The sequence below is a fragment of the Desmodus rotundus genome, chromosome 10 (assembly GCF_022682495.2).
Source record: "Desmodus rotundus isolate HL8 chromosome 10, HLdesRot8A.1, whole genome shotgun sequence".
NCBI lineage: Eukaryota > Metazoa > Chordata > Mammalia > Chiroptera > Phyllostomidae > Desmodus > Desmodus rotundus.
In genome coordinates, this window is record NC_071396.1 from 65,973,068 (window position 1) to 65,998,102 (window position 25,035).

At 36.6% G+C, this 25,035-nt stretch overlaps 1 protein-coding gene across 5 annotated transcripts in view; it reads left to right on the forward strand.

Moving 5' to 3' along the window:
- Positions 1-25,035, forward strand: part of PPP4R1 (protein phosphatase 4 regulatory subunit 1) — a 75,922-nt gene that overhangs the window by 43,996 nt on the left and 6,891 nt on the right. For all 5 annotated transcript variants that reach the window (XM_053912336.1, XM_053912335.1, XM_053912333.2 and 2 more), the window contains 6 exons: positions 4,434-4,957; positions 13,172-13,344; positions 14,619-14,714; positions 16,733-16,918; positions 19,644-19,805; positions 23,516-23,616. In XM_053912336.1, coding sequence (XP_053768311.1) covers positions 4,434-4,957; positions 13,172-13,344; positions 14,619-14,714; positions 16,733-16,918; positions 19,644-19,805; positions 23,516-23,616 — 1,242 coding nt within the window. The remainder of the gene's footprint in view (positions 1-4,433; positions 4,958-13,171; positions 13,345-14,618; positions 14,715-16,732; positions 16,919-19,643; positions 19,806-23,515; positions 23,617-25,035) is intronic.

Below are 25,035 nucleotides of genomic sequence, written 5' to 3' on the forward strand. Positions count from 1 at the left end.
CTCTTTGAGAGAAATCTCTGGCTTACCCTCTGCTGCTCTTGTTGCCTATGATATCTTAGGAGATTATTCTCACTATGCAGAATCATGTCTCCTCAATTCTCAAAACAATGTATGTGTAATGATATTTGGAAGTCTGGCAATTAAGAATATCAGAATTTTTGCATTTAGCACCTTGATCTTGCATTGACTATTATCCAGTCCAGGGGGGGAAATCAGTATTTAGAGAATTTATATTTTTGACAGTTTGAAGTGACTGTCATTCATACATGTATAATTCTTCCCAGAATTTAATACTAGGGAATTTTTTTTTTTGTCTCTTTAAAACTGTACTAGGAGTTTTAAGTTTGAACAAACTATTGATTTTACATTAGTCAAACAGAATGACTTGGCCATTATTTGTTTTTTCTACTAAGAATATTAAAAGTTAATGTTGTTAATTAATTTTAATATTAAAGTTTAATCTGAATGCTAAGGTGAATATAGGGATCAGGAAACTCGAGGCCCTTGGAATACTTTTATATACTGAATAGCCTAAATGAAGCTTTCTAAAATTCCTTAGGTAATAGATGAGGACTTATAAGTTTTATTGATTTGCCCCACACCCCCACAAAACAATTCCTTGTTGCTGTAATTTTTAAAATTCAGTGTGCATGATACAGAAAAACTACAAAAATAACACAAAGCATCCCATACACTCTTTACCTAGATTCTCCAAATGTCAACATTTACCATATTTGCTTTATTATTATTTTTTTTCCTGAATTCTTTGATAGTAAGTTTTAGACATGATCTTCTTTTTAATTATTAAAATATTTGACTGTATTTCCTCAAAATATAGACATTAATATATAACCAAACAGTCCAATTACAAAAATTAAGAAATTAACATAGATACAATATGATTGTCTAATCTAAAGACTTTATTCAGATGTTACCAGCTATTACACTAGTGTTCTTTAAAACAAAAGAAAAAAGATCTTTTAATAAGAACAACATAATTGGAAAATATATAATTCATACACATATAAAAGATACTTGTTTTGCATAATAGCACTAGCTTCAAGAAGTGTTTTGGAAAGGAAAAGGATCTTACAGGTTATCTAGGACAATTGCTCATTTTTATGAATAAGGAATAAATGTGGAAATCTGAGTCCCTAAAAGGCTTGGGGTTTTTTGTTTATGTAGTGCCAGTGCTGGGATAAGAATCTAAGATTTGTGATTCAGTCTTTTCACAGTTGTAACAATTTTATTATGTGTGCGTACTACATATCTTACAGTTATAAGAATGGAAGGGCAACACCAGAATTTAAAATGTGATCACTGTGTGGTATGTTTTCAGATGACTTAATAAATATTTTTATCTGTATTTAAAAACTTTTAAAAAGTTATCATGTTTTTAAAAACCATTTCTGAAAATAATGTGAACATTACCATTAGATTAAGACTAATCAGAGGAAAGTCGATAATTTCACGAGAACATATGAGGTCTGTCTGGAAAAAAGTCTAGCCATTGTTAATATAATGAGAATGGTTTGTGCAACATCAATGTAACCTGGAGCCAAGGAGAGTGGACTGGAATGTGAGTGTGTGAACAATGATGACTTCACTGTACTAGTCAGTGGGGGCAGTTAATGCCGTGAGTGAGCATGTGTACTGTGTGACTGTCATTCAAAGTGACTGAATGAGTAAGACAACGATTCTGCATCAGATTTTGCATTAAGCTTGAACATTCCTATGTGGAAACTATTAGGATGATTAAGAAGGCTGCAGCTGTGGGCAACTGGTGATTGGCAGCTTCGTCACGACAACATGCCCATGGAGTTTATTGGTGAAATCATCCAGGTGACTCAGCCCACTCAGCTCAGATGTGGTGCCATGCAGATTCTGGCTTTTCCCAAAACTAAAATCTTCTTTGAAAAGGAAGAGATTTCAGATTGTAGATGAGATTCAGGAAAATATGACAGGGCAGCCAATGGCAATTGGGAGAACAGTGTGAGGTCCCAGGGTGCCTCCTTTGAAGGGGTCTGAGGCGTCATTTTCCTATGTACAATGTTTCTTGTATCCTATATCTTCTTCAGTAAATGTCTCAGTTTTTCATCGTACATGGCTGGATACCTTCTAGACAGATCTCGTGTATGCTGACCATTTAACATGTATGGGATATTACATAGGTGTCAGTGTCACTTTCCATTTTTGCACAAGGCCTCCTGTTTAATAATCTTTTGTGTATATGTAAAGGCACATAATATTTCAAAGAGCATCTTTATTTTTAATGATTATATTTATTTACTTTTAGAGAGAGGGAAAGGGAGGGAGAAAGAAAGGAAGAGAAACATTGATGTGTGAGAGAAACATCAATCAGCTTCCTCTTGCATTCCCCCAATTGGGGACCTGGCCCGCAACCCAGGCATACCCTTATTGGAAATCAAACCGGTGATCTTACAGTTCACAGGAGGGTGCTCAATCCCCTAAGCCACACTAGCCAGGGCTCAAGGAGATTGAGCCCATCAAATACAATTTTTCTCCCACACTCATAAATTTGCCTACATACCCATCTTTAACTTCTCTTTTATGTGTCTTAGAAAGAGGTGTCTCTTCATGTGTCCACCTGTGTTCTTCAGCCCATATTCTTTTTCCTTTAGCAGTTATTTCATCAGTCTCCTATTTCTCCAGTACCTTCTTCATCTCTTATAATCCTCTTTCACCAAGCCTAAAAATATGCTCATCTTTACCATCCTTTTGTATAAGAAAAATGCCTTCACTCTTTGTTATTCTATGTGACTGTTGTGTTTCCCTTTATTTATATTTCTTGCCTCACGTATAAGCCCTACACATGTCCCCTGAGTTGATGACCTCTAAATCTGTGTCCGATGTTTGATCAATTTCCCATGGACATCATCACCACCTTCAACATAGATACCTAATTCAGCCTATCCAAACTGGAACTCATTAGCTTTCTCATTAAATTATTGCATTTTTCACTGTTAGTTGGTGCTGCCAGCATCTAATCAGTTGCTCTAGTCAGAAATCTGGATATCTTCCCAGATTCCTCCCTTCGTTTCTTTAGCATGCAGTGAGTGAACAAATCTTACTGGGTTTACCGATATTTGAATGTGTTTACTACTTCTGTAGTCCCAAAGACACTGCCTTCATTCAGAAAGCCATCACTGTCTCTCACCTGCTTTTCCATGTTTCCTGCCTCTTGTCTCACCTCCAGCCAGTTTTCTATACTGCTTCCAGAATGGTCTTTCAAAAATAACACATCTAAAAATGTCTCTTACTCCCTACATTATTTCCTATAGCCCATAGGATAATTCCAGAGGTATTTAGTATGCAATACAGTGATTTCTGCAGTTTTTCATTTCCTCCTCTTAGTCATGATAAACTCATTGCTGTTTTCTAAATATTGTACCTTCTCTATCACCCTTGCCTTTGCATATTCTGTTTCTTCTTTCTGAAAATTTTCTTTTCTGTAGCCTCATAAACATTTATTGTTCTTCTAAACACAATCTCTATTAGTTCCTCCAAAGCCTTTTAATTTCAACTCTCATCTCTACCTCCTGTGTTCAGTGTCCATACTTCTGTATTTACCATTCTGTCTGATAGTTATTTGCTTATAAGTTTTTTTCTATTTGCTTCCAATTGTAATCTCACAAGTAAGATTTACAGCTCACACTCACATATGAATCCTTAATACCCATTTCCTGGTTCCTAGTAGGTGCTCAATACATTTGTTGAATGAGTCTAATGAAATTTAGGGGATAAACATTTACATAATGGATGGTTGTGATCAGGCATCTTTAGCAATGTGTACTATCTGTCCTTATCAATTAAGTCCTAACTCCATTTTGGGAAAGCCTTGGAGAGTAGAGCTAGAAAGCTAAAAGAACTGGAAGAAATAAAAATAAGACATTTGAGTGGGTTCTTACATATTTCATGACACAGTAAATAAGATCTTCTGTGATGCTGTGTAGAGGGTTTTTTTTTTTCTTTTTTATGTAAGCAAGTAGGTTTTAATCCTTAGCTTTTCAACATGTCATTAGAGCAGAGTGGCAGTACCAAAATCCTAAAAATCACATAACTTTAAAAATGCGTCTGTCTTAAAATGCATTATAGGATTTTATCTTCCTACTGTTTTTTAGTTTTTTATTAAATTATTGAAATTGTCATGGTATTGTAGAATCCCAGGATTTTTAAATGTTATTTTTTCCAACTAATAAATATCTAATGCTTTAATATCTGGATTTAGGCTTAACAGATGTTTACATCTCTGAACATAGAATAACTGATGGAAAAAGAAGAATTATCAATTTATATAAACTCAATATTTATACTATTTAGCTTATCTAAATGCTTTATGTAGTATTTGTCATTGATTTTTTTTCAGTAATTTTTATACTTTCATTTTTCCCCCCCAAATGAAACAATAAAAGGATCAGAGATCAAGAAGTCCCAGAGGATGTACAAATCAGGCCAGAGGATATTCCTTCAGATCCCAATATTAGTAATTCCAGTGTCAATCTGGAAAACACTGTGGAAGATCATGCCGACACTACTAGGAAGTCTCCAGGTGAAATAAATGTTCCAATGGACAGTTCTTTACTTTGTACTTTGTCCTCAGACTCTCATCAGGAAGCAGCTAGTAATGAGAATGGTAAAAAACCTGGTAACTACAAATCTACATTACGGCCAGAGGTTGGCGCCAGTTCACAACATTCTGCTCTCTTAGATCAGGAATTGTACAACTCCTTCCATTTCTGGAGGACTCCTCTTCCTGAAATAGATCTAGATATAGAGCTTGAGCAGGGCTCTGGGAATACTCTCAACCCAAAGAGACCAGAAGAAACACCTGAAATAACCATACCAGGTTCTTCAAACATCACTATGGCCACCAGAAAGGAACTTGAAGAAATGATAGAAAATCTAGAGCCACATATTGATGATCCAGATGTTAGAGGTATGAAAAATTCAGTCAAGTTCTTTTTGCTAATGTTGGTATAAAATGTTATTTTCTGACCTTTTTTTTCCAGAAAAACTGCCTTATTAAATATAAATTTGACCATGTCATCATGCCTTGTCTTGATAAATACATGATTTTTAGGAAATACCACTTAGATAAGCTCATCACTATGTTCCTAACTGTTGTATGTCCAGGATTGTTGATTTACGAATCTGAAATTTTCAGTCATTCAAAAGTGTTTCGCATTTACAATTTTAATCTTGTCATGCTTTAACTGTTTTGCTCTGGGTTTTTTCATCTTTTTTATTGAACAACAGTGGATGCAGTGTTTTTCAGGGAAGGACCATGGTTTACAAATAGGCAAAAGAAACCAATTTTCCTGTGGAATATGTGTTTTGAGAGCCGTAGATATCTGTAAGGGTCAATTAGATTACTTTTCAGTTCTGACTCTTTTCCATTGGGTTACATATGTGTATCACCTAGATTCTTTCATTATGAATGACAGCCTGAAAGAAAGTTGTTCTGTGTTCAAATCAAAACTTGTCTTTTATGAAGTGGAATATATTGTAAGTGTGTGGGAAATGAGATGTCCTGAAGCAGTCTCCATGTTCTGCTGGCTGGGGCTTGGAAGTGGTTAAAATCCTGGGGCCAGGACCTGATGCAGATGTTATCTTTCTCCTCCTTTGAAGACTAAGGTCTTCCTAATGACTCTTTCATAACTTTATTCAGTGAAATCTGAGATACTATTTAAAACAAAAATAATTTGACAAATCCTATAATTGGAAGTCTTTAGAACTAATATCACTTTGTAGAATTTTTTTTTTTTGGCCTTGTTCTAAAAGCTAAAATTTATAAACTGTTGGTTTGCTCGGTGTTAGTAAATGCCCATTTTTAAAGCAGATAAAGATTGATTCCGGCCAAGATGGAGGCGTAGGTGGATACATTTTGCCCCCTCACACAACCCAAAGGAGGACAACAACAAATTTAAAAACAAAAAATAACCAGAACTGCCAGAAAATCAAACTGCATGGAAGTCTGACAACCAAGGAGTAAAAGAAGAAACATTCATCCAGACCAGTAGGAGGAGTGGAGACGGGCAGCTGAGGTGGAGAGGACTCGAGGCAAGGCAGCTGCTGGCAGAGCAGGTGGTCCCACATTTGCATGCATATAAACCAGGAGGAACAACTACGGAGTGAGAGAAGGTGCAACCCAGGGTTCCAGTGCAGGGAAATAAAGCCACGAAACCTCTGACTGATTCAGAACATGTGGGAGTTGCAATGATGGGAGGAACTCCCAGCCTCACAAGAGAGTTTTTTAGAGAGACTCACAGGATCCTAGAATGTACACAAACTCACTTACCTGGGAATCAGCACCGGAGGGCCCAGTTTGCTTGTGGATAGTGGCAGAGGAAGTGACTGGAAACCAGCAGAGAGCTGAGCAAGTGGCATTGTACCCTCTCAAACCCCTCCCCCACATACAGCACCACAAAGCAGCAGTGTGGATTGCCCCGCTCTGGCGAATACCTAAGGCTCCGGCCCCTGACTACATAACAGGCACGCCAAGTCAAAAAAAAAAACTGGCCCAAGTGAAAGAACAGATAAAAACTTCAGAAATAATACAACTAAGCAATGAAGAGATAGCCAACCTATCAGATGCAAAGTTCAAAACACTGGTAATGAGGATGCTCTCAGAAATGGTCGAGTATGGTTGCAAAATAGAGGAAGATGTAAAGGCTATGAAAAGTGAAATAAAGGAAAATGTTCAGGGAACCAACAGTGATGGGAAGGAAACCGGGACTCAAATCAACGGTTTTGACCAGAAGGAAGAAATAAACATTCAACTAGAACAGAATGAAGAAACAAGAATTCAAAAAAATGAGGAGAGGCTTAGGAACCTCTGGGACAGCTTTAAATGTTCCAACATCTGAATCATAGAGGTCCCAGAAGGAGAAGGAGAAGAGGAAGAGCAACAAATTGAAAACTTATTTCAGTAAATAATGAAGGATAACTTCCCTAATCTGGCAAAGGAAATAGACTTCCAGGAAGTCCAGGAAGCTCAGAGTCCCAAAGAAGCTGGCCCCAAGGAAGCATACACCAAGGCACATCATAATTGCATTACCCAATATTACAGATAAGGAGAGAATCTTAAAAGTAGCAAGAGAAAAGGAGACAGTTACCTACAAAGGAGTTACCATAAGACTGTCAGCTGATTTCTCCAAAGAAATCCTACAGGCAAGAAGGGCTAGAGAGAAGTATTTGAAGTCATGAAAGGGAAGGACCTACATCCAAGATCACTCTATCCAGCAAAGCTATCATTTAGAATGGAAAGGCAGATAAAGTGCTTCCCAGATAAAGTCAGGTTAAAGGAGTTCATCATCACCAAGCCCTTATTCTATAAAATGTTAAAGGGACTTATCTAAGAAGAAGGTGATGAAAAATACAAAGTAAAATGATGGCAAACTCACAGCTATCAACAACTGAACCTAAAACAAAAACAAACTAAGCAAACAACTAGAACAGGAACAGAATCACAGAAATGGAGATCACATGGAGGGTTATCAGGCGGGGAGGGGGAGAGGGGAAAGAATGGGGGGAAAGGTACAGATAATAAGCATAAATGGTAGGCACAAAATAGACAGGGGGAGGTTAAGAATAGTATGGGAAATGGAGAAGCCAAAGACCTTGTATGTACAACCCATGGACATGAACTAAGGTGGGGGAATGATGGTGGGAGGGGGTGTGCAGGGCGGAGGGGAGTAAAGGGGAGAAAAAAATGAGACAACAGAATAGCATGATCAATAAAATATTTTTCCAAAAGGAAATTAAAATAAAAACCCATTGTTTAAAAAAGCTAAATACAGAATATAGTAGATAAAGCAATAACCTTCAGTATCCCTCTAAAACATACAAAACCTTGTGTTCAGACTTTGAAAACTGTATTAATGTCAGATAAATTAGCAGTTATCTTTATTTAGCTTTAATTTATCATGATTTTAAAAATATTTCCTGTTAACAATTTTACATTTGGAGAAAAATGATTTGATTAAAGGCAAATTTTATATTCTTGACTGTTGAAAGTTAATTTAACTGACAGATGGTCAGTTTATTTTTTTTAAGGTTTATTGGGACATAATTTAATCAGTAAAATTTAGCCTCAAAGGACAGTTCTATGAGGTTTGACAAACATACAGTTGTGGGTAACCACCACCACAGTCAAGATGCAGAGTAGTTCCATCACCCCAGAGCATTCCCTTTTCCCCCTTTATAGTCAATCCTTTCTGCCCTGCCCAGCTCTAAGCAACCTCAGATCTGTTTTACGTCCCCATGATCTTGCTTGCTGCAGAGTACCACATACATAGAATCAAGTGATGACAAACCTTTTTGAGTCTCACTTCTGTCACTTAGCAGTCTGTAGTTCAGATTTATCCTTGTTTTATATATCAGTAGTTCATTCCTTTTTATTCTGAAACAAGGGCAAGAGCAGGGGAGTAAATATTTTCAGTAGCAGATCCTACTTTGTATCTCTCATGGTAGATTTCTTTTTTTAATCCTCACCCAAGGATGCACTTACTGATTGTAGAGAGGGGAAGGGGTGGGGGGAGAGAGAGAGAGAGAAACATTGATAAGTTGCCTGTTGTATGTGCCCCGACTGGGGACCAAACCCTCAACCTAGGCATGTGCCCTGACCAGCAATCAAACCCACAACCCTTTGGTTTACAGATGACACTTTAGCCAACAGAGCCACACCAGCCAAGGTTTATGGTAGGTTAAGTTTTATGAAAGCTGTAGAGTTTCACTTTCTTTTTTTTATTCCCCAGTTGTGGCTTCTGTCATCTATTTATTTTGTACCCCACTGAACCAGCATTTTTCATTTTATGACAACTTGATGATGTAAGCAAGTACTGAGGTTTTTGTTTTGTTTGACAAATTAGAATATTCATCACAATCTTGCCTTCGTAGTCTCTCTCCATCCCTCCACTCGCTGTCACCCCAGGATGAGGAGAATTGAGAGACAGAATTACACTTAAAACTAAAGATGGTCATAGATGAGGATAGTCAATTCTTTTTTTTTTTTAAGATTTTATTCATTTATGTTTAGAGAGAAGGGAAGGGATAGAGAAAGAGAAGGAGAGAAATGTCAGTGTGCTACAGAAACATTAATGGGTTGCATCTCACATGCTCTGAACTGGGGACCTGGCCCACAACCCAGGCATGTACCCTGACTGGGAATTGAACTGGTGACCTTTCAGTTTGTGGGGTGATGCCCAACTCACTAAACCACAGCATTCAGGACGAGGATAGTCAATTCTTAATAAATTTTTGTCTTTACAATTTTCAGCTTTTTGTTTAAATTTTATTATTATTTATAAACTTAAGTTCTATTCAGTTGATCAAACTTCAGTAACTTTCATACTTTGTTTTTTTTACATTTCAGTTTTATGGAAAAAGGCTTTAAACTTGTTCTGGGAACTCTCACTGTATTGCAGTACCTTCTAGTTTCCTGACACACAGTAGGCACTTAAAAAATACTGAAATATTGAATAGCTACTTTACCTTTTTTAAATAAATAAGCTAAAAGTGACATGCATGGTTTGCTTTTTAAAAAGACCTACAACAGCCCTGGCTGGTGTGGCTCACTCAGTTGGGAGTCGTCTGCAGACCTGAAAGGTCATGGGTTTTTTGTTTTTTGTTTTTTGTTTTTTAATATATTTATTGATTATGCTGTTACAGTTGTCCCATCCCCCCCCCCCCACCATGGGTTTGATACCCTGTCGGGGCACATGGCTGGATTGTAGGTCTGGTCCCCTTTGGGGCATATACAAAAGGCAACCAGTTGATGTTTCTCTCTCACATCAATGTTTCTTTCCCTCTCTTTCTCCCTCCCTTCTTCTCTCTAAACCCTTTCTCCCTTCCTCTTTCTCTAAAAGCAATGAAAAAATGTCCTCCAGGATAAAAAATTTATTTTGAGGATAAAAAAATAATAAAAATAAAAAGACGTACGTGTACATGTAAGTTTCAGTATGTGACTTTGCATTTTCAGAAGATGGCTACTAATACTATGTTTGACTTAAAATTGTAAAATTATAACAATACAATTGTTATAATTTTATTACAGTTGTCTGCAATAGGGAGATTTCAACACAAATACCGTATTGTGATTTAATCACTTTTCTTTCTAATTTATCTCTTAAACCTGTTTTTAATTTGTCATGTTGTTTCCATTAGGATAACTTTGATAACATACCCATTGATTAATTGATTTAACATTACTTACCGAGCACCTGTATGTGCCTGATACTCTCCTATGTACTAAATACAGAGCAGCAACAAACCAGACAAAAATCCCACCTCACAGAGCACAGAAGGGTGTGACAGTCCATTAACTGCCTGTTTGTCGAGTGTTAACAGTGACTTGGAGATGAGCGGTGCTGGGGGTTTCTGCTCAGACTGCAGAATTCTTAAGCATTTGATTTTTACTGGAATCTGAGGGCATGTTTAACCCTTGTTAATTTCATAGTTAATTGAAAATTTGCTATGCCTTAATTTTCTATGGTGTTAGATTTTGAGTTTTTAAAGGGATATACTTTAGTTTTAGATGCTTTTTCTTTTCTAATCTGCGATTGTGGGTGGTCATTTTCTTCAAATTGTCAGGAAATGTCTGCATTTTTGAAAGGTAGAACTTTAAGGCAAAATAGAAACTAACTTTTGATCAGGGACCAAACTAGTTATGTTGCCAAGTACAAATTTTTTCTTGACAGTTGGGCAGTAAGATCTGAGAGGCGCTGCCCAGAGAAACCCTTGCAAGGTGAACTTCAGCTTTTGCAGGCCTCAGGGCTACCTGTTCTTCCCCTCATCAGTGATGGGTGGCACATGTCACGGAGGGGAAAGCAAGACTTGGGGTTTTTTTAAATTTTAAGGCAGCCTTTGTTTCACAGTTGCCTTACTTGCGTTGATTTTCTTTCTTCTTCTTTTTTTTTTTTTTTTTTTTGGTGAGATTTGGCCAAAAACTTTAAGTTGTTTCCCAGACTATAATGAAATACTCCTTTTTAGAAAAAGAAAGCCCTTTCTGAGTTAGAAATAGATACTACATGAAAGGCCAAAAGGGAAGTGGTAAAATATGAAGAAGGTGCTTATAAGAGATCCTCTTTTCCAAAATACTTGGGGAATGTGAGGTTTTTCTGTCTTTGTCCAGGACAGTTTCAGACCCTGGCATTTGAGATTGCCAGCTGAGTCAGGGGTGAGTTTGAGCAGTGCCCACAGGACGAGTGGTGCCAGCTTGATTCACCACAACTAGGTTCATAGATTACAGAAAGAAAAATGGCCCAAGCCCGCAAAATAGGTTTCTTTCCGGTGAAAGAATTGGGCCCTTTTGACAGTCATGGTCAGAAAAATCATATTGTTCACTGACTAAAATCAACAAATTGTAGGAATTTGTGACTAACCACCAATAAAGTTTGTGGGAAAGTTAGAGATTATAAAGGTCTAGCTCTGCTGTACCAGTTGCTTCAGGGAAGGGGTAGAACTCAGTTTCAAGGTGGACCCTATTTCTGAGAACAAATTACTACAGTTTTGTTTTTTCACAAACCTATGGTTTTAAATGAGCTCTAGTTCCTGGGATTACAGTTAGATTGTAAGAAAATTGAGATCTCGATAAAGATCCAAGTGTTTAGTTTTTTAAAAATTTGTTGTGGTGGTATATCCTACTAAAATTTTAGCATTAGTCGAGCATTAGATTCCACCTCATTCTCGGATAAAGGATTTAAGCATCATGTTTCCTGAGGAATTAGCATTAGTCTGTATCTTCATGATCTTTATATCAGTTTTTTTAGGAAACTAATTTCAAAGTGTTACTCATTTAAACTTTTATGAATATATAAACCTAAAGATGAAGCTTAACATAAACGAAGAAAAAGATGTCGTTCATCTAGAGATAAATGATCTATATAAGGCCTTTTTTGTGAAAGACTGATTTATTAGTTACTTCCTAGGGAACACAATCAAGATGTATTACGGATATCTCTCTCTTCCCCCCCCCCTCCCCACACAAACCCCCCATGAATTTTATGTGGGACAAAACATTTTAACCTTTATGTATTGTACGGTGTACTTTAGTACTATTTTGATTGCATTTTGGAAACTTAAAAGATTCCAGAAACGGAAGCTAAAGTAATTAAAAGGATTAGAACACAATGCAGCTGAAATTCTCAAAAGGATGAGTATATTTTTCATGAGTAACTTCATGATTAAACACCTCAGTTTGCTACTTAATTTATAAACCAGAACCTCATAGTATATGTTTCCTGTAACCCCACTGCCAGGTACTCTGTATGCTTAGACTAGAGTTTTAGAAATGTGTCAGTATAGTAGTAGGTTATCTTAATTAAATGGGTACTCTGCTTTAGGGGGACACTTTCTAATCTTTGTACTAAATAAATTCAAAGTTAAAATTTTATAAATTGTTATATTTTTGAGTATCCAGGGGGATTGTTACCTGAAGTAATGCTAATAATATTTTTTGTTAAATTTCTCATTTGTGGGGGAAAGAAGAATGGCTTATCTCAGTTTCAAGTCACTTTTATAAAGAGGTGTAACTCAGAACATAGACAGTGCTACTTGCCAGATTTAAGAACTTGGTAAGTTGTCAGTTTGGTTTGCTGCAAGCAACACAGAGCTCATTTGGGATCCCTGTGTTTGGGACAAGTCACTGATTTCATTTTCAAAAAGAATGAGAAAGATAAACTGGAAAAAGATATTACATGTTTAAATGTTAACTGCAACAAAAATCTTTGTAATTACGATTGTTTTATGTTGGCAGGGTTTGTAAAGTGACTGCTCTTCTGCTAAAATAGCTTAGTAAGTAAGTCTTATAAGTTCAATTCATACACTACCAAAACATAGTTAACTCACACTGAAATTGACTCCTTTTAATAAACTGGAGATACCTCCAAAACTAGATTTCTCTTTTCATACTAACGCAGAATAATGTACAGTAGTGTATAAATATTGTTAGTCTCATGGGAGCATATTAGTTTTCTACTTTTTTTCTCTTGAAGGACTAATGATTTACTATGGTAGAGTTTATTTTCCAGCTTTTTGGTGGCAGTGTCAAAAAATATACATTTAATTGATAATATATAATGCAAATGGAGAAGAAACTTTGAAGCACATTGCAATTCTTCCACTTACTATCCTTTCCCTATTCTGCCTATAGCACAAGTGGATGTGCTGTCTGCAGCACTGCGCGCTTCCAGTCTGGATGCTCGCGAAGAGGCCAGTGATGGGGAGAAGAAAAGTGATGTACAAGATGATCTGGGCGTCAGTGAGCTGCCAAACTGTAAAATAAATCGTGATGCCTCCGTGCCTTTAATCAGCGATGCTGTTGAGGTAACAAACTCAGTAAAGTGTTTATCAAGTGAGAGCAGTTTGAAACAGAAGTGTTTCACTGGGGATTAATTGTAGCTAATCACTTTCTAGTTAGTACATTGTTTGTTGCTGATTTTCTCAGCTCTCCCTTTTGTGTTAAGTAAAAGTAATTGTCACCACATCCTGTCTTTGTGACATTAGTATTATGTTCAATGCTTGGAAAAGTAAATCCTAATCCTGTCTACGTGACCATTTTAGTTAGTAGCCTCAATGTTAATGTAGCTCACTGCAGTGAAATAGTCTTACTGGAAACAAAGCCCTTTATCAAGAATAATTAACTTTTCCCTTTTCTTTTTGGAGAGGTGCTTTGTTTCTGATCGGACCATTTCACTGCAGCAAGCAACACAGTATTCTGAGCAGAAGATCGGGACTTGAGGCCATGTTGCGGAGGGCCAGTGGCATTATCTGGACTCTGGAGTGTGAGGGTGGGTACTGTTACTAGCATCATCTTCACTGTGTACTTGGAGCTGTTCTGTATGATCCTTCCTTAATTCCCTCCCACATTCCACCAAGCCAGCATCATTTGTTATCAGTATTTCTGACCCCTTGTTTCAATAAACAGGTAGAAGGAATACACCACTGAATGCCAGAATCAAATGGTCACAGATCAGAGTAGCTTGAATGAAAAGCTCAGGAAAGAGTGCCTACATGCATATCTTGGGGATGGCAAGAGGGCTTTTAGACCTTTAGTGGATTTCTGTTTTATTTTTTCTTGGTGACATCTAGTATATTAGAAATTTTGTATAATATTGGTGATTCAGAATGAAACCCTGACCACTAATTATCATTGAAGATTTGAATACTATGATATCTCTGCATTTTGGAGGGTGTTTTATTTTAGGGTAGGTTTTTTTACTGTTAAAAAGGTACATTTGTGAAATGAGGAATAGCCAAGACTAGCAACAGTAGGAGAATAATTGTATGTGACATCCCAAGGCTTTTAAAACAGGTGACTGAAAGCACCCTCTAGATATTTGGGCCATTTCAAAATTACTTCCAAACTTTTAATTATTTTTATTCTGAAATTCTTTTTCATACATATGGCATCCTATTCAAGTTTAAGGCAAGGGAAGTTCTTATGAGGCCTTATATGTATTTATAAACTTTTAAAAGCATGAAGAATTTATATGTATTTCCATCTTTGGCAGTCTTAAAAGGTAAGTAACTTAGGTAGTTTAAATGAAGGAAACTTGTTAGATAGTTCAATTTTTTAAGTAAATATTTTTTCCTAACAGAATATGGAGACCACCCTTCGTTATATTCATAATGATTCCGACTTGAGCACCAGTGGTAGTTTTAGCCCTGATGAGGAAAGGAGATCTAAAGTACAAGTAAGTGACCCAAACTGCTTTATTTGGTGTGGCTGTTGTTAATTGCTCTTTTAAGCAATTTCTCATTGAATTTTGTCCTTTTTTATAATGAGTTTTAAAAATTAAGACTAGTGCCCTAGCTGGTGTGGCTCAGTGGATTAAGCACCAGTCTGCAAATCCAAAGATCACTGGTTCGATTCCCAGTCAGGACACGTGCCTGGGTTGGGGACCAGGTTCCCAGTGGGAGGGTGTGAGAAGCAACCACACATTGATGTTTCTCTCCCCCTCTTTTCTCCCTCCCTTCCCTTCTCTCTAAAAATAAATAAAATCTTTTTAAAAATTAAGATTAATATATCATGCTTTCAACATGGAAATTCAAATAGTAGAATAAAATACAAAAATCTTCCTCTTCTCACACCTGTTATCCCATTCTTTATTCAGAGTAACCACGGATCATAGTTTCTTCTGTATATCTTCATAAATTTATTGTGAATATCTAAAACTTATTGTATATATATGTGTACCCCTTTTTGTTTTTCAAAGGCAAATAGACTTATACCATTATACCAAGGTATTTTATCATGCCTTAGTAGCCAAGAATTCTAGAATAAGATGCAGCTCAATTTTAGAGATGAAAATAAGGAAAAAAAAAGGTTCAATTTAGTGCCATCAGTGACAAGTTGCACTCCAATTTCAGAGATTTTAAATGTGGGCAAATACGCTTAAGGAATCATCAGAACATGATAGCCTGTGCCCATCCTGGGAGAGCTTTCCATATGAGCACATAAGGACTCCCTCCCGCAACAGCAGCACAGCATCCACATGGTCTGGTGTGGCACTCCATTAGAAGGTGCTGGAACTCCAATAGTTCCTTACGTGCCAGCGGGTTTAGTTTTGTTGTCATATTGCAAGCAGTGTTCCATTCATCATGATTATGCCTGTTATTTGCTTCTGGGACTGTATCTTATCATAAGTGGATTTTCTAGGTCAAATGGTATATACTTTTTATTTTCGTTGCTTCTATTTATTAAAAATGGAATTATAGTCTTGAAAATGTTCATAGTTTTTTTAAATACGCTTTCACTACTTACATTGGACACATAGTTTCAAGTCAGTACATACAGATCATCTCATTCTTTTAATGAATTTATTTCCATTTTAGTTTATTTTTTGAAAGTAGATATTAAGTTTCCATAGTTCAAAATTCAATAAGTACAAAGGCATTTGGTGATTTTCCTTCTCAGTGTTTCTCCTATACCATCTATTTTGCTTCCCCGCAAAAGCAACTAATTCTACCTTTCTTTAGTATAGTCTTCCAAAGCTCTATTATACACACATAACCAAGATTGTATACACATTCTTTTTTGTCACATTTATACAAATGGTTAAGTGTACATATGCTTTAAATTTTTATAGATAATTGCTAAATTTCCATCTGAATGCAGGTGGTGGTGGTTTTTTTTTTTTTCTCTAATACATGTTGCTAATAGTGCACAAAAGTACTTGAAACCATATTCACTAGGTTAATCAACTTTCATAATCTTTGCTAACATTGAAAGGTGCTGGTCATATGTTTTTTTAATCCTCACCTGAGAATATGTTTATTGATTTTAGAGAGAGAGGAAGGGGGAAAGAGAGAAATACCGATGTAAAAGAGAAACATTGATCAGTTGCCTCCTGTATACACCCCGACTGGGGACCGAACCCACAACCTTTTGGTGTACAGGACAGTGCTCCACCTGGCCAGGGTCTGGCTGTATTTTAATGTGTCTTTTAAATTTAAAAATCAATTCTAATTGTCCTTTAAGCTGTTTTCTGTTTTAAGATCTTACTCATTGTTTTTCTCTTAGGGTTGTTTTTATTTATATATGCATTTCCCCTCAGCATGTTTTTCTTTTCAGTTACCTAATAACTGAAAATTTCAGATTGGGGTTTCGCTATTTCAGATGCTTTGTTAAACTCATATATTTAAAAGTAAGTTTACCTAATTTATATCTACACTGCTCAAATTGCATCATGTCCTGTCTCTCTCATCACAGGACGTTGTGCCTCAGGCTCTCTTAGATCAGTACTTGTCTATGACTGACCCCTCTCGTGCACAGACAGTGGACACTGAAATTGCTAAGCACTGTGCCTATAGCCTCCCAGGCGTGGCCCTGACCCTCGGCAGGCAGAACTGGCACTGCCTAAGAGAGACTTACGAGACTCTGGCATCAGACATGCAGGTGAGTAAAACAGTCAAGGAATTAACAGAATGCGCACATAGAAGGCACAGTGTTTGGCTTTTCAGTACATAATAGAATTCTGTTCATGTTGTAGCAAGTACCAAAGAGCTGTCTTTTTACATGGTCCAAGCTCCACAATTTTGCAGTTTTTTTTATCTGAAATACTAAAAATGATCACACTTGACATGTCTAAGTTCCTAATTTACAAATGTGCTATTGTCTAAAATTAGTTCTTAAGAATATAGGATTTAGTTTTCTCCCTAGAAACAGTGTTATAAATGCTTCTACTATTTTAAAACCTTCATAGAACTGTAGTGTTATTATTGGCACAGCTGAGTTTTGAGCTTGTGAGTGACTGTGCAGGTGGGAGAAGGTTGACGGGAGCGTGTGGGCATGCTCCTCCCTGTACCGCACACCATCGAACCCTCCAAAAGACACAGAATCTGAAACATTTGACCCTCAGTCATTTGTCTGGACATCTGCGACTTTTGTGGTTCTTTTCCTAGGCTTTGTTGACTTAATTTCCTCTGCCATTAGGTATAACTTCCTTGTATAAAACTTTTGCCTGGCTTCCACAAAACCTATTCCTTCAGTGAAATTGATCTCAGTTTTTAAGACAGCAGTCTAGTTAGACTAATTTATACTGAGAAATGAATGATTTTCCCTGAGTTTCCAAGGAATCAGTGCTGTTGACTCAGCAAGTTAAAAGTGGAGAGTGATCTTGAGAGGCCATAGTTGACATTTATCCTCTGACCTGTGAGGTTAGAGAGCCAGGGTCCAGTCAGAGTGAATTTATCCCACGTTAACACACTTCTGTGGTGGGATTGGGCTTGTTTATGTGTAGACTAATGCTTAAGAATATTGGATTTAGGTTCTCCCTAGAAAGGCACAGTTTCCATAGAGTGCTTTATGTTTTTTATTAGTAGTTTTTTATCCTTATCGCACAGAATTCTGAGTTCTTGTGAGGCAAGTGCCATGGGCTCTCTGGTGAACAGGAAAGCTCCGGGTGGACAGGCTTCAGACCTCCTGTCTCCTCCCCTCCATCAAAACGTCCCTGCCTTTATCTGTTTAATATGCTGACCATGGATATAAATTTTTTTTCAAGAACTGGTTCTAATATTTGGGGTGGTATGAAACCTTTGCTCTAAGCAGTTTCTCAGCAGGTAAAGTTTTAAAGTAAGTAACAGTAAAAAATTTTTAATTGAGGTAACATGAAGAAAAAGATGTTTTTAAAGTAAAGTTTCCTGTAAATGCAAGGCATTTCTTTTTATTATTATTATCATTTTTTAATCCTTACCCAAAGTTATATGAGGATGTTTCATTGATTTTAGAGAGCAGGGTGGGGGAAGGGAGAAAGAGAGGGGAGAGAGATAAACATTGATGGGACAGAGAAACATGGGTTGATTGGTTGCCTCCCCTACACACCCCGGCTATGGATTGAGGCTCCAACTAACTGAGCCGCCCATCTCAGGGTAAGGCATTTCTTTATAGTTCTCTTTCCAGGGCAGTCCACAGGGCATTATTCTATTCTTGTATTTCTTTAATTGCCAATTCCTTAAAACTAGTTTTTGTTTTTTGTTTTTGTTCTTTTTGTTTGTTTTGTTTGTTTTTTTAAATTTTTATTCTATAGTAGGCTGCACAGAAATTGGAAGGGAAACAGTAACAAGAGGATGATACTAGCCAGGCTTTGGTCAGTGTGGGACATCAGTAAATTGGGTATTCACTGTTCAGAAAGCTATAAAAAGCTATGCCATAATAATTTCCAAACTTTTTTTCTTCATAAATGAAAGGGAGATAATACATATTGTGCAGGAATTTAAATTTTTTTCTGCCAGTTTTTGATGCATAGTAGGTAATTAAAACTTAGTGTTTATTATTATTATTATTACTTTTATTCTGATTTAATTTTTGAGATTAATAGCATTGAGATGTTAATCAACCATTATATATAGTACCGCCCCTTATCTATGGGGGCTGCAATCAAGACCCCCAATGGATGCCTGAAAATGTGGCTAGTACCAAACCCTGAAAATAGTGTTTTTTCCTATGCGTACATACCTAGGATTAAGTCTAATTTATAAATTAAGCACAGTAAGAGATTAATAACTAATAAAATATAACAATTAAAACAATATACTCTAATGAAAGTTATTTGAATGTGATTTCTCTTTCCTAACAAATTGGCATGAATTTCTTTCTCCTTCAAAATTTCATGGATAGGAGATTCACTCTTACCATAGATCTTAGCAGCTTCCGCATATGATTTTTTTTTGTCCTTATTAAGTCAGTAACTTTTACTTTAGCTGTCCAAATTGCCAGCATCACTGCTCTTTTGCTTTGGCACCATTATTAAGTAAAATTCGGATTATTTGAGCACGAGCACTGCAATACCACGATAGTCAATATGATAATCAACATGACTTTTGCCAACAGGCTGGGAGCACACGCAGCATGGGAAGGCTGACAAAGGGGTGGATGGTTCATGTCTTGGTTGGGATGGAGCAGGATGGCATGAGACTTCATCACGCTGCTTAGAATGGTACTCAATTTAAAACTTAGGCATTGTTTACTTCTGGCATTTTCCACTTAATATTTTAGGACCACAGTTGACCAGAGGAACTGACCTTGGAAAGCAAAGCTGCACATACGGGGGAACTACTGTATTGTCAAAAAATTAAAGTACTTTGTATTTAGATTACTAATACAATTATTTTTATTTCTGCAGTGGAAAGTTCGAAGAACTTTAGCCTTCTCCATCCATGAGCTTGCAGTTATTCTTGGAGATCAGCTGACAGCTGCAGACCTGGTTCCAATTTTTAATGGCTTTTTAAAAGACCTCGATGAAGTCAGGATAGGTGTCCTTAAACACTTGCATGATTTTCTGAAGGTAACTTTTAAACACTTTTGCATAAAAACACACTAAAATTCCACTGTAGATCTAAAATTTTTATTTTCTGCTACTCCCAAGATTAGTTTCTGTATGTTCTGTATAAGAAAACATATCCAAGCCCTGACCATTGTGGTTCAGTTGGTTGGGCGTCGTCTCGTAAAGCAAAAGGTCACCAGTTCCGATTCCCAGGGCACATACCTTGTTTGCTGGTTTGGTGCCTGGCTGGGCGTGTACCAGAGGCAACCTGTTGATGTTTCTCTCTCACATTGATGTTTCTTTCTTCCTTCTTTCCCCTCTCTCTAAAAAAATAAATGAATCTTAAAAAAAAAAAAAGAAAATGTATCCATAAGTTGATGGTGAGCTGTGACTTAAAAAAAAAACTCCCATTCTGATCAATTTTGCTGGTGTCGTTTTAATTTAAAAAATAGTAATACTAAATTTTATTTATTTTACATTTTTTGTCCTCATCTGAGGACATTTCTTCATTGCTTGTAGAGAGAGAGGAAATAGGGGAGAGAGAGGGTGAGAAACATCAATTGGTTGCCTCTTGTACACTCCCTGGCCAGGGACCAAACCTGCAACCCAGGCACATGTCCTGACTGGGAATCAAACCCACGACCTTTCTGTTTATGGGATGATGCTCCAACCAACTGCGCCACACCAGCCAGGGCTAAATTTTATTTTTAAATGATGTTTGAATATGTCTATAAATATACTTTTTTCAAAATTATTGAATTGAATATGTGTAAAAGATTTTTCATTAACATTAAGTTTAGAGAGACTATGTGGTATTTTAGAAGTCTGAGAATTCACTAAGCCTTAGTCCTCACTCCTTTGACATGGGATCTTTGGTGTCTGAGGTGAACAGCTCTGACTACAGATTGCTTAATGCTGGAATGCTATTGTCTCTTAGACGTTAGCCTTGAAATTGGTACTCTTGTAGTTCTTTTTTTAAAAATTTTCAATTATAGTTTATATTTGGTATAATTTTATGTTAGTTTTAGGTGTACAGCATAGTGGTTAGGTAATCAAATACTTTATGAAGTGTTCCCCAATATTTTCAGTAGCCACCTGGCACCATGAATCAGCTGAATTTTCAACTGGTGTGCCAAAAGAATTTTTAAAACTTGTAGTACCTGACTGTTTAGTCGGAGGCACCAATCTCTTTTCTCTTAGATTGTTGTAGAATAAAATGACGACAGCCAACACAAACAGCCAACCAGTGAGAATAAATCAAAATTATACCCAAATTTTTTGTCAGATGGGCAAAAAATAATTTTTTTGGTGTGCTACAGAATTTTAGTAGTTACGTGTGCCATGAGATGAAAAAGGTCATAATCACTGCCATACATAGTTATTACAATAGTATTGACTATATTCCCTATGCTGTGCTTTAAATTCCAGTAACTATTTTGTAACCACCAATTTAAAGTTCTTAATCACTTCACCATTTTCACCCAGTACCCAACCTCCTTCCCCTCTGGCAACCAACAGTCTGTTCTCTTTATGGCTCTCCTGTAGTTCTAGGTTTGAGGTACAGAGTATTTCGATGGAGGGATTACTTTGTAATTGTACTTTTTAAAAAACATTGATACTATGTTGTTGTATTTTACACATACCATTTTGAAATTTCTCTAATTGTCCCAATAGTGTTCTTTGTGGCCTTTTCCTTCCTCAATTCAGAATCCAGTCAGAAGTTGCATATTGAATTCAAATACTATATATCGTTAGTCCTCTTTTTTGTCACATTTTTTTTATTGTTGTTCAAGTATAGTTGTCTTCATTTTCCCCCCACCTCTCCCCTAGTCCTCTTAAATCTAGAACAGTTTCCCTGACTTTTTGCCTTTAATGTCATTGGCTTTCTTCTGGAGGCAAAGCCAGTTGTTTTACAGAATGACCCTTAATTTGAAGTTGTCTGAGTCCTGTTGCACAATTAGATTCAGGTTAAACAGGTTTTCTTTGCCGGAATATTACCTGTCTGTGTAAGCCAGCAGGTATTTTCTGAATGCATCACATCAGGGCTAACATGATGTTATCTCTTATGGCTACTGGTGACACTGAGTCCAGTCACTTGGTTATGGTGTTTTCAGCTCACTTCCTCCATTGTAAAATGACCTTTCGCCTTTATGACAAAATAACTTCTTAATGGGGGTGATGCTTTCAAACTCTGAACATCTTTTCCCCCAAGTCTTTTACCCAGTGCTTTTTGCATCATGCATCTGATGCTGTTCTTGCCTGAATCAGTTGTTACTGTGTTGGTCATAAAAATACTGATTGTCTATTTTTATAATTCCTTCTACATTTTTAATTGCCTTTCTTAGGTAAAGATAACTTCCTTTTCTTACTCTCCCTTTTTAGATATACTTTTAATATTATGATCTCTATAATTTTATATTCAGTGTAATGTAATCCATTTTTGTCATTTGTCTTGAGCATCCAATTTGGCTAATAGAAACCCCTTAAAACTACCTCCAGTGTTTTTTATTTTTTATTTTTTTGCCCTCATTTTTAAACACATCTTTACTGTCAGGCTCACCTTCTTTCTCTGCTCCAGCCTGGAGTCAACTATTTTTCCTAGATCCCTGGTCTTTTTTAGTGGACAGTGGTATTTAGAAGTCAGGATCCAGGCACTAGATGTGCACATTGTTCCTGGGGTGTCATTTCTTTTAGGCCTTTTCAGAATACTTCAGAGTACAGGAGCTAGGAGGGTCTTTTTGTTTTGGGGTTTTGGTTTTTTTAGTATTGTTACATTGTTACCTTTTATATTGTTATCTTCATATTGTTATCTCTACTTCTAATCCAGTACCTTTCTTCACTTTATATTTTTTCTTTTCTCATAGTGAAAACTTTGTTATTAACAACATTAATATATTTAGTCATTTGATTCTCCTACATACATGAAATAGTTTCAGAATTACTCCACTAATAATAATTGTAACATCAAATCAACTAAGTAATGTTCAAGACTTCCTTCAGCACTGTCTATCCTTAGAACACACCCCATGAAAGCGTATGGTCCGAATGCGAAGTTCAGACTCAGACATTTTTTTCCTGTGTGATCCTTATTTATTTGATGTATAGTTATGTATATTTACTTCTGTTTATATCACCCTTTAGGGTCCCCCCCATGTTGACTATAAAACTACTTTTAAAGATTTGTAGAGCAATTACTGGGATGAGGGGCAAAAGTAGATTTACAGTTGTGAGTACATAAAACAGAGTTTATTCTTGTATTATTATTTATTAATTATTGTCTTATTTTCCATATGAACAACTGTTAAACTACTTTTGCCCCACCATGTATTTATTGAGCACCTGTTTTGTGCCATCATAGTGCTACCTGCTGGGCTCACATATATATGAATAAGAGCATAATTTCTGTCTTCAAAGAGTTTGTGATAATGAGGGTGTCATATAAATAAAGTGAATGAGTGCTTATAATAAAGCTATGCTGGGGTGCTGTAGAGTTTTGGTGGAGTTCACGTGCTTGCTCAAGAAACATCTTTGAAGAGGGGATAATGCCCTTGAAGGTAAATTGAATTTCAGGGGAAAAGAACCTAATACCTATTTTTAAGACAATTAAGTATACCTACTGAATGTATTTTCCTTAAGAAGAATTAACCATATTATTTATAGTCATTTTTAAGCAGTCTAGTAAAAGAAGTAATGTCTGTACCTTGTCCTAGTGAATTTTTTTGTTATTTCAGCTTCTTCATATTGATAAAAGAAGAGAATATCTTTATCAACTTCAGGAGTTTTTGGTGACAGATAATAGTAGAAATTGGCGCTTTCGAGCTGAACTGGCTGAGTAAGTTCTAACAGTTTATTAGAATATGTTTGAAGGGGTATATACTTACTTCATCTTTACCATTCCCTATATTTGTTCATTACATTTTGTAGATCCAAGTTTCTCTCTGGTATCCTATTCCTTTAACATTTCTTTGATGCAGTGACTTCTCTTAACTTTTTATTAACTCTATTTCTCTTTTTAAAAATTTGTGGTAAAATACACATAACCAAAGTTATAATTGATGATGTTTAGTATATTCACAATATACAACCATTTAGCTCTGTATCGTTGTAGAACATTTCATCATCTCAAAAGAAACCCTTCACCCTTCTCCTCCGCCAGCTCCTGGCAGTCGTTACTTTACTCTCAGTCTCTGGGTTTGCCTATTCGGAGCATTTTATTTATTTTTTAAAAAATAAAATTATATTGATTATGCTATTACAGTTGTCCTGAGTTTTCCCCATTTGCCCCCCTCAGGCAGTACCCTCACCATTTTCATGTCCATGAGTCACATGTGTAAGTTCTTTGGCTACTCCATTTCCTATACTGTACTTTACATCCCCATGGCTATTCTGTACTTCTTAATCCCTTCACCTCTTCACCCATTCTCCCCCTTGCCCCTCATATCTGGCAACCATCTGGTAACTTCTTTTCTCTTGGTGCTTTTAGGAATTTCTCTTTATCTTTAACCTTTGGCATTTTGATTATGATGTGTCTTGGAGTGGGCCTCTTTGCATCCATCATAATTGGGACTCTCTGCACTTCCTGGATTTGCATGTCTGTTTCCTTTGCCAAATTAGGAAAGTTTTCTTTCACTATTTTTTCAGATAGATTTCCAACTTCTTGCTTTTTCTCTTCTCCTTCTGCCGCCCCTGTGATGTGAATGTTGGGCCTCCTGAAGTTGTCCCATATGCTTTTTATACTATCCTCATTTTTTGGATTCTTTTTTCTTCTTCTTGTTCTGATTGGTTGTTTTTGCTTCCTTATTTTCCAAATCACTGATTTGATTCTTGGCTTCATCCACTTTCCTGTTGTTTTCCTGTAAATTGTCCTTTATTTCAATTAGTGTATCCTTCCTTTCTGACTGGGTCTTTTTTATTCTGCTGAGGTCCTCACTAAGTTCCTTGAGCATCCTTATAAACATTGTTTTGAACTCTGCATCTGATAGATTGCTTATCTCCATTTTGTTGAGCTCTTTTTCTGGAGTTTCAATCTGTTCTTTCATTTGGGCCATGTTTCTTTGTCTCCTCATTTTGGCAGCCTCCTTGTATTTGTTTCTATGTATTAGATAGAGCTGCTTTGACTCCATGTCTTGGTAGTGTGCCCTAATGCAGTGGGTGTCCTGTAGGGTCAAGTGACACAGCCTCCCCTATTACCCAAGCTGGGTACTTGAGGTGCTGTATCTTCATGTGGGCAGAGTACACCCTCCTCTTGTAG